The following is an 11,030-nucleotide window of genomic DNA, read 5'->3' as shown; positions in this document are numbered from 1 at the left end:
AAGATCGTCCGGACCAGCGGAATTGAACACGTCCAGCCTCTCCAGAAGTACCCTAACTAACTCCTCGCTAACCCCTGGCCCAGGCGTGTCTCTCCCGGGGCCCGAGGGGGGCCCAGCAGGGAGGTAATATATTTGTGCCATCAAGTGACAGACAAAGTAGCAACAACAGCAGCCCAGGGGCATATCTTTATGGTGCAAGAGAGCACTGGACTAAGACATGCAACATCCACCTTGCACATGCTAACTCTCAGACTAGTAATACCATAACTGCTTTAATGTATTTTAGTACCAATGAACTCTATACTCTAAATTAAACAATTATTCCAAATGCATATATAGTATTGGGAGCCAGAACTGAAATGCAGGAGTCCCCAGTGAGTGTCCAGATCACTGGGCCAAAGGATCATGCGCTCTTTTTCTTGGTCACTTTCTGGCACCATGAATCTTACACTCTCAGCTGCACAGCAGCACGGCTTCAACAAAAGGGGTGAAGAGTTTCCCATCCCAGCCTAGTTTACAGAGAAAGAAAGAGGATAAAAGGAATGAAATTGTGTGGCCGAATCTGCAGTACTACAGAATACTTTTCCTGATTTTTTTTTATTCCACCCATAGGTCTATAATCTCTCACGTACCACAGGAAGGGACTTTTCTGAGGCTTTGTGATGATGGGATCTTAACAAAAAATTCCTAATATATAAATTATGAAATGAATGCAATTTCCCTTGGATTATAGACAAGTCATAGAGAATTTTTAATTCAGCACTTAAATATATTATTCTTCAGTGCTATGGAGAAGGGTGTACTACTTAATGTATTTCCCCAGGGCTGGCTAGAAGGAGAAACTCCCAAGGTTACATCACCCTCTGAACTGTAGTAGGAATTCTTTCAGTTACATGGGGAGGGTCTGTATTTACAGGGAACATGTGCAATGCTGTAACCAACATGTTTCCTGAAATGGTTTTGGAAAAATCAAAAGACTTATAAAGATGCTGATAGCCACAAACAGTGCATTGCATGTGGACTTGAGGCAAAAAGAAAAAGACAAAGAGAAAAACCCACCCCTTAACTAGGCATCTTTGTCATCCAGAACTAGTCAGTCTTCAACCTCTGATGCACTCCACACTAACTGCAGGTTTGATAACTTTGCTGTAAATGTACATATTTCAGAGTCACAAAATATGAAGCCCAATTCCCAACCACAAGAACAGAAATAACCTCAGTTTTTTTACACATGGCAAAGGGCCATTACCACGTGCTACAAACAGCATTCATAGTGGCTTCTCAGCTTGTAACCACGCATGTATCGTAAGAGTCGATTCTAGCTCTGATAATGAGCCAGACCTTATTATAACCATGGATGCTTGCCCAAAAAGAGTCTGTCTTGGGGTGTAAGAACACTGATGGCAAACAGAATCTTATTTTATTTGTGTCTTGTGGCCATACTAGGGAAAATGTAGAGAATTTATGTTCTCAAGAGACTATATCTGCCTACTCAATTGCTAGGTAACCCTGGGAAGGTTGTAAAAGCAACAGTCTATAATTCATTACATGTCACAACCTGAGACTAACACAACCTAAGCAACAGAAAGGAAGTAAACTAATTTATTTGAAATTTCCACAATCCTTAGCTTTTTCATTTAACATGTAGTTTGCCTAATAGCTGAGTCAGACAGGAAAATTAGCAAGATGACAGAAAAGCCACCTTATCACTTCTGTTTTTAAGCCATCACATTTATGAGGGAACTGGGAGAGAAACAGCAGGAAAGGATGGTGCACAAGTCAAAAAGTTTGACAGGTCTTCTCTGACCATTCTTTACCTAAAAGACATGTGGAGCTTCTGCCAGATCAAAAAGCAGGATCTCTGGTACTACATTTACTTAAAACTATCTTCTGATTTAGCACACTAACCTAATGGATCCACCAATCCCATCTAACCAAAAGATCTATGTACTCCCTTGCCCCTAACATGCACTAAGATGTGCAACAGACACACAATTAACCAACAGCAAGGTTAAAGAAAAAGACCTTTTCACAAAGCAAACTGTTCAGCAGTAATAAAAAGCCTCTCAACTGTTCTTTTTTTATTTTTTGGACAGAATACAAAATGCCTAGGCATTTTTACCTTAAAAAAAAAAAGAAACAGAGCAAAAAACTCTAGTTTAGTAATCAGCACTTTATTACAGCTTGTAGGTGCACATGCAGCCTCTCTCTCCTTAGCTTTGTCCTCTTCATTTACTGTAATTGTTTTCTTCTAGACAACAGATTCATTATTACAAGTATGTATCCAAACTAAAACTTGGGAAATTGCAGGCATATTATGGAGGCATAACCTGAGGTCATCTTTCTGTTATTTCCCTGTTATAGTATTGTTTAATGTTGTGATTGTTGTAGGGAGGGAGGGAGATCTATGTATTTTTGAGGATACCCACAGACCTCTGCAGGAGAGAGGAGCGAGGGTTTGGGAGAGATAGCAGGGGGTGGGGAGGGGCTGTGGGAGTGGAACTGGGCGTGAACCGGGAAAAGAGGAGGGGAAGTGAGAAGAGATGTGAATGGACATTAAGAAGCATAGCTGGGATGTGCTGGTGGGTTTGATCTCCTAGGTGACAGGCAGGAAAGCAGGAGGAGGTTGGGTGGAATAGAGTTTCACAGTTTTTGGGGTGTCAACTGGGGAATCTATAGTTGTTTCTTACCTATGGGGTGTTTGTCATTTATTGCAAGCTACCCTGACCCTTTCTAGGTAAGATGCTATATAAATACAAAACATAATTATTAATATAATTTTGTGAATAACAGTAAAGCAAATACTACACACAACAAAAATAGGCGAACACAGGTTTTTCTAAACAAACACTTAGGATGTACAGCCTAATCAAAAAGCTTACCTTGACAAGCTCCAGTGCGGATGTTAGGGATGAAACCACGACGACATGGCTGAGGCTGAGCAGGACACATCTCACATGGGTGGCCCCAAGCACGACCAATTGTTGCACAGCAGAGAGTCTTTGTGCAAACAATGCCTGTCAACTGGCCCTGGCACATCTGGTTGTTGACCTGAGTAAAACAAGGACCGGTTCTATAATCTGGAATAGAAGAATGGAAAAAGGGAAAGATCAGTGTCATGTACAAAGGCCTATATTAGTTTCTCTGCTGTGTAACACAGAGGAATCCATTTTTTAAACATGAGTCAATATAAACCAAAAAAAAACCAAACAGGATTTTCAAACTTAAATCATGGTCTTGTATACGTAAGTAATAGGACATTTTCCACTGAGCATACTTATTCTGTAGAGAACGTTTTCATATGATTTCCTTGTGAACGATGCTGGAAGATAAAGGGAGCTGATTCTAAAGGAACTATGCCATTAAGTGATTAAATCAAAGTCTCTGGTAAAGTTAATACTGCAAAGGCAGGAAGGAAAGGGGGAAGAAAAATAACTTTATTATTATGTCCTGGGAGGGCTGAGAGTTAGGATTTCCTGTCGCTGAAAAAATTCATTATCATTTACCAAAGGGAACTCCAGACCACTGGCACTTCTTTATCAGTTGAAGCCATGCAAGAAAAAAATTACACAACGACCATTCCTGTTGTAATGCTTACCACAAAAGCACTGTCTTGACTGACGCCTTTTTCATAGAGCACTAATTAGATTATCATTACTTTTCTATTATGAGCATCATGGGAGTCTGTGCTGGTTATGCTGATTAACTACTGGGTGTGAAAAGCATTCCTAAACATACAATGCAGATTTAATATCAAATGGGTAACTTACACATTTAATAAAAACGTATTTTAAATCTCACTGTGGGATGCCTATAGAGCAGTGGTTCCCAACCCCAGGTTGCGACTCAAATGAGGGTTGCAGGGGCAATGCCAGCAGCACTGCACAGAAAAGACGAGCCCCACCCCAGGCCACCACTGCTGCTGTCCTCTGCTCCCAGCAGCAGGGCGTGGAAAAAAAAAGGTGGGAAACCACTGCTATAGAGTCTTGCCTCACAGTCGCGTTCAACCTGTGCAAAAAAACTGGGATTGTAGTCTTACCAAAACCCCTTCAAGTAATGTGCAACACTTAGTTGTACTGCTCCTGGAGCAAAAATAAACTGGGTCTCGGCTCTATGCAAGATGTGGTGCTCCTATTGGCATTTAGGGAGGGGAGGAACAAGGGCAAGAGTCAAGGTTCCACCTACTTCCTATTCACCTACATGAAATAGGAAGTAGCATCCTGGAAATAGTTACCGTCTTCCCATACAAGCTTTAACAGTACAGGGAGCTGGTACATCCCATTTCTCCTCTGCCTGGACATGAAACTGGGGCTATGGTTGAAATGTAAATGGGGAAAGTAACAACTTTCCTATAAATAAAAGTGTTGCAATTTTAAGACCTGACACATTGCGCCTTGAAGAACCAGAACCAGAAGATTTGTTATGGCCAAAGGAGAATTCTCCTCCCCTCCCCTCGTGCCCATTCTAATGGGGCCCTGGCAGTTTCTGAGAAACAGACTATTTCAAAAGTAGCAATGTTTTTGTATATAGAAAAGCTATTTTAGATTATGACCAAGTATCTCCAATAGCTCCCTGTGAGCTCTATAGAGTTTGATTTAGGGTTCCTAGTGGAAATCCGGATTTCATTACTGAGTTCAAAAGGATAAGGATCTGCATGGTTCTGCCACTTGTCATCTCCACTTGAAAGTCCCTGGAGATTCAATGCCAGCTGAGACAGCCCATCAAGGAGAGACTGGAGATTCTGTGCCAGACCAAGACGGGATTAGAATTCGTGTCCTCCGCGAGATGGTCAGCTAATCAATGTTCCCCTGTGTGCTTGACTACTTATGACCACTGTTGGAAAACTGGGAAAAAGTTGTCCAGCACAGCATTCTGGGAAATCTGCCCACTGGCCCTCCAGTAGCTGTGCACGAACTGTGTAGTAAACTTTATTGTGCACCTGCTCAGAACACATTCTAACTTTAACGCCACCTAACATCCCACATATTTAACACATACGAAGTGCCCCAAGCAACAGGGCTCTTAGTCTCCTTTGCGTTACTGATCATGCCCATAAAGCAAAAGTTAATAATAAAAGAAATAAACGATAAAAGTATACAGAAGACTATTAAAAGAAATAAATGTATTCTCATATGGACCCATATTAGGCATAAAACTGTACAAAGGCTTTTGCATGTGGTTAACTCCAAAGGACAGAGTTTAGCACATGCACTAGATCTCCGTAAATCAGCACCTAATTGTTATTATAAGAATGGAAGATAAAAAAATAAAATAAAAGAGGTGTTGGACAGTACTGCATTTCTCTCCCTACCTCCAAATTATCAAGCGAAAATTATGCATACACTGAAGCAATGTTTTTTCTACAAGGTCTGCATTATCAAAAGGAAGTCCTGTACATTAAGAATGTTACAGCATACTCCTTCCTCAAAGATACAGAATCACCATCAGCTTCACCATGTTCTCAGTTTCATTGTGGTCCAACACCCTTCCCTGTCAAACTAACGACTGTCAAATAGTAGTTGCATTTTCTCACAAAATGCAGAAATGATCTCTCTCGATGGCCAGTAAGATAAAACAGTGACCTCATCATGGAAGAGCCTTATATGGGAATAACTAAATTTCAAACATGAACAGATTTTGTACATCCATCCGGATTAAGGTTCCATGAACCTACTGTGGATCTTGCATTAATTTTAATTAAAGGCAAAGGATTAGTGAAGAACTCTGTTCAATATTACGTATCCCTTGCATGAAGTTTGGCAAGGTGTTATGCAGCTTGAGGGAAACAGTATCTTGTATTCTGTTTTCAAGTTGCAAATCACTGCCAATGACCAAGTTAGTCTGAGAAAATTAAAATATTACCAGAAGCAAAACAGAACTGTTCAGAAAATAAAAACATTAAGACAGATGAAATCATGACTCAGCTGAATTGATATGAGTTTTGCTACTGACTCTAGTAGGGTTGAGATTTGCCCCATAGACAAGATTATCAGGTCCCTTAGCAAAGACTGGTACTGTACTTTATTACTTACTGAAGATTAGCTATAAACAAAATACTCGCCATGTCATGTCAAGAATGTAATTTTATCCATGTTTGCAAGCATCTAGAGGAGGAAGGGCTGATCATAAATTGCCAGCATGGATTTGTAAAAAACAAATGTCAAAAAAACTTGATCTTCCTTGACAAAGTAACTACCTGGGTGGATGAAGGAAATGCTTTGGATATATAGTGTATCTGGACTTCAACAAGGCTTTCAACAAAGTCCCACGTGACCTTCTCATAAATTAGAGAAATGTTGGCTAGATAAAACTATGACAAGGTAGATAGATAACTAGCTCAATAGCTGCTGCAAGCAAAGGCTAACTATTAACAGGTCCATGTCTCAATGGCAGGTTTTCAGTGGAGTCCAACAAGGGCCTGTCCTGGGTCAGGTGCTGTTAAATGTGTTTGGATGCTGGCATGGAAAGCTTCTTGAGCAAGTTTGCAGACAACACAAAACTAGGAAGGACTGAGAAAACATTGGAAGATGGAAACATAATTCAGAAGGATCTCGGTAGATTGGAAACTTGGGCTAGTAAGTTCAGTGTGGGCAAATGCAAAGGGCTTTACCTCGGCAGGAATAATTAAAAAAAAATAAAAAATGGGTGATACCTGGCTGGATGAAAGCACTATGGAAAAGGACTTGGGAGTCTTGATAGATTACAGATTCAGTATGAATCTGCAGTGTGGTGCAGCTGCACAAAAGGTAAATGAGGTTTTGGGATGGGGCTGTGCTCAGGGTGGGTGGCAGCAGCGCTGGGGGGGGCCTACGGGATAGACTACAGCCACCCCAGAATTCACCACATCGCCCTCTCCAAGCACTGCTGCCACCTGCCCTGAGTGCAGCCCCAGCCCAACCCCTCCCACCCCCACCCTGCCAAGAAGAGCTTGGCACCATCTCCACCCCGCAGCAGCCTGCCCTCACCCAATGCACAGATCGGGGGGGGGGCACACATCCATCAATGCCTCCCCCCTCCCTACACCCTCCAGACAAGCCATTTGTGGCTCCCTCACATGCCCTACCCCGCCCTGGCTGAGCAGTGCCTGCTCCTGCCAGTGCCCCAGCCCCACTCCCCCCCTCACCAGAGGGGTCTTCATCTGTACCTCCATGCCCCTTTCCTCCCCCTACCCCTTCTCCCCCAACAGACTTACCAGCCAGATGCTGCTCTCCAAGCTGCCAGGCTGACCATGTGCTTACTCTGGCTGTGCACATGTATGTGGCATTTATCAGTGACATTATTGGCCACATCAACCAAAAGCAGCTGATTGCCAATAATGTTAATTTTTCTTTCCTCAGTGCCGATACAATATGGACCAAGGTGCACCTACAGTATTTTCCATGTTTCTGGGCTTGGCTGGTTGCCCTCCCCCACTCCCCCCTCCCTTTTCTGCTACATGTGTCATGATGTTTTTAAGCCTTCCACAGAGGCACTGAGTGTTGGCTATAGCCAAGGCTAGGAACTTTACCCTGGGTGTGACAATGATCGAGTTGGTTGGGACGAGTAGGCAGAGGTTCCTAGCTGAAGGGTCTTTCCTTTCCACTCAGGGTCAGACTGATCACCACCGTACCACTCCAGCTTTCCCAATGGGGAGCATGCCGTGGAATAAGCGCCACAGCTGCAGCCCCAACCCACGGCAGCCCTGTGTCCTCCAGAGCCGCCTCAGGGAGAAGTGGGCAGGCCTTTGGTGGAGAAGCCCCAGAATGCTGCTAGTACCATGCCAGTGAGCCACATGCAGCTCAAGCTGCAGTTTGGCCACCGCGGTACTAACATCTGAGTACATACACTGCTAGCAAAGCATATGAAGCAATTTTTCAAGAAAGGGATTAATACAACATCAGAGTCAAGTCTTAGAAAAATGGCATAGCCTATTTGTAAATAGCTATCAGCATCACCATCTCAGTCAGTATTTGCTTGTAATACGATTGTGATAACAATCTCTAACGATATGAACGAATGACAGTTAGGTTATTCTTTGTGAGACTCACACTGATTATGGACTTCAAACTGACTGGTTTCAGAGATGCATGGAGCTAAAAGCTCCTTAAAAGGGTAAAACTGAGAGGAACATCTATGAGTCACTTTATGTGGAAAAAAAAACCTCTTTCCATAATTTAACCAAGACCTTGCCTATACTTACCCTGCTGGTAGCAAAGTGCAGCCATAACCACCAACCCACCAGAAAACACTCATAGCCAGGTGCTTCTGGCAGCTCCACATGCTCCCTTCAGCAGCTCTGCCATCAGACAGTGAAGTACACCCTGAGAAAATATTAACAACCGGAGGGACCATGGCAGCCGGCAGAGAGTGCAGGAATGTCCATACATGCCTTTCGCTGGCCACCAGGCAACAGCCTAAGGTTTACGCACTTGGCAGAGGTAGTTTAACACTGTTAGAATAAAGGAGGATTTCTGCTCCTGCAAAGGAGTTTAGCAGAAGAACTGGAGGCCACATCCAAATAAGTGAGCACGTGCCTGTTCTGGTGTCTCAAAGCAATTTGAAATGCTGCAAGAGGCATGCTACAAATGCAAAAATGTTCCCTGCACTACATATTTGCAGTGCAGACTAATTTTTATACTGGGAAATCCTGGTATCAAAGAAAACCCACACTGGGAAAAATGGGCACAGGACGCACTCCTGGGGTGTGCTCTGAAGCAACCAGGGGCTGGGTCCTTCAAAGAGATGCTCTAGCACCCGCCAGAGTGTCTCTGCTGCTCCAGCATGCTGTATTCCCTTCCCTTCCCCAATTATTCCTGGCTTTTCTTTCTCTCTCTCTATTCCCTATAGACAAACATTAGTGAGTGCAGACTTAGGATAAGCTTTAACATTTTTATTTTGGTAGCAAGTTTTTGGTTTTGGATACCCGCTGTTTTATATTGTATTATTATTAGGTTTGTATTGATTCTTACTGTTGTATATTGTATTATTATCATTTTCATATTGATTTTTATTGTTTCATATGGATATTGTATGGTTTAGCCTGTGTTTGTAAGTGAACCAAAGTAATGTCAAATTTCCATTTTGTATGTCAAGTCTCTATCTTGTGCCCTCTGCCTGGGCATCCCCTATGTCGTAACTGTATGAGTCATGTACCCTTCCCATGTAAATTAGTTCCTGGATGAATGAGAGTGATTGGGAATGACTGAAATACAATGGTAGCAAGCCTCTACTGAATGGCCTGCAAGGACTGGGCCATCACCTCGCATTGATTCATCCAGGAACCATGGACCTCACCCAGGAACACAGACAAGAACCCAGCAGTTGAAAGACAAAAGACCCTGCAGAAATTTGAAAGACAAAAGACCTTGCAGAACCAGCAACTCTACCATTGTACCCCATCATTACAGACACCCGAAACTGCACATCCCTGCATGGAGCACACATGCTCAGTACACCAGGGGCTGACTCTTGCCTGGGCATACCTCCTGTCACTAGGGTCACACAAGGTCTGCCTGTATAAAAAGAGGCAGTGAAGACAAACCCAGTGGGACGCCCTCTCCATCTGGACCAGCACCGTGCCACCTGCTGATGACCGTCCTCTGGACAACATCTACTGGACAAGAACCCCTTTCCAGCCTGGATAGGTAGCTATCACCCCCACCCCACCCCTCTTCAACCATGGACTTGGACTCTGCTTCTCTTCCCTACCTGGACTCCAACCCTTCCACTGAGTCTCTTTCTCCTGCTGCCATTGTGAGTGCTTGTGTGTGAACCAATAACTTCATGGGGCTGTGTAGTGTGTTGTCTGTGTAATAAAATTGTTATTTGGACCCCTAAGTTGGATTTGGCTTTACTATGGTTTGGCCCTGCTCCAATCTCTGCTCCTTGCCCCTCTAACTGCTGTCTCATTTCTCCCTCTCCTGCTTCTGGCTCACTGCCATCTCCAACACCTGTCCTGAGCTCCTCTCTGCCTCCAAACCTCCTGTTTCTTTGCCACTGTCTTATCCCCACTCCCTTTTCCCCTGAGCAACCAGGCTTCTGCCTCAGTTTCTTTCCTGGTTGTCTCCTCCTTGCCACCACTTATCTGCACCCGGTCCCCCAATAATATCTCGGCTGTCTGCCTCAGTTTCCAGCCCCAGTCTACCTTAAGTAAACCCAAGCCTCAGTTCCTCAGCCAGCTTCTCTGTAGTCCACTGTTCTAATCCCAGTTCTGGCAGCTTTTACACCCTACACTTTAACTCTCTCTCACCTGAACCTTCCCCCAAGTATCCCAGGTACCTCAACCACACACATACACACTGTACCATCCAAGTTAGAAACTTACCTGTGTGTATGTGTAGGTAGGTTGTATGTGTGTGAACTGGTGAGTATGTGTGTGTGTGTGTATATATATATATATATATATATATATGTCATTGTGTGCATGTTATACAAATTAGTGATCTGTGTCTAAATTTTGGTGTGTATAGTGTATGTGCTTGAATTGGTGATAGGTATGCATGTGCCTAGGCTGGCTTGGATGTGTATGTGCCTGAGCAGGTAGTGCGTTTGTGTATGCACCTAATTGATTTGTGTGTTTGTATATGCAATTGTGTCACACCCTCCTAACAGCGCACTATTGAGATCCTCAGAGTTGGCCTGACCCCTCAAGGTTACAAGGGAACTGTGGGTGGGTTGGGGGATTGTGGAGAGGATCCCATCCCCCCCTCCCCCACATGGCACACAGGCCCCCCTACCCCCCCACAGCAGCAGCTGCAGCCATCTGGGCACTCATGGCCCAGTTCTGGAAGAGCCCCCCAACAGCATGGCATAGCTTGGCTTCAGCCACCTGAGACCGGAGGGATGTGGGCCGTGGGGTTCAACATCTTCATCAGGGACTTGGACGAGGGGGTAAAAAGCACCCTGTTCAAATCTGCTGATGACACTAAGATGTGGGGGGATGTTGGCACGCTAGAAGGGAGGAATAGGCTGCAATCGGACCTAGACAGGTTACAAGGGTGGGCAGATGAGAATAGGATGGGATTCAACACCAACAAGTGCAAAGTGTTGCA

At 44.0% G+C, this 11,030-nt stretch overlaps 1 protein-coding gene across 4 annotated transcripts in view; it reads right to left on the bottom strand.

The window, feature by feature from the left end:
• Positions 1 to 11,030, bottom strand: part of FBN2 (fibrillin 2) — a 283,527-nt gene that overhangs the window by 202,043 nt on the left and 70,454 nt on the right. For all 4 annotated transcript variants that reach the window (XM_019554934.1, XM_019554938.1, XM_019554937.1 and 1 more), the window contains exon 5: positions 2,883 to 3,080. In XM_019554934.1, coding sequence (XP_019410479.1) covers positions 2,883 to 3,080 — 198 coding nt within the window. The remainder of the gene's footprint in view (positions 1 to 2,882; positions 3,081 to 11,030) is intronic.

This window comes from Crocodylus porosus, unplaced genomic scaffold, assembly GCF_001723895.1.
Source record: "Crocodylus porosus isolate Cpor-Errol unplaced genomic scaffold, CroPor_comp1, whole genome shotgun sequence".
In the NCBI taxonomy this organism is placed as follows: Eukaryota; Metazoa; Chordata; order Crocodylia; family Crocodylidae; genus Crocodylus; species Crocodylus porosus.
The sequence above is the reverse complement of the archived record's forward strand: the minus strand, read 5'-3'. Positions and strand labels throughout refer to the sequence as shown.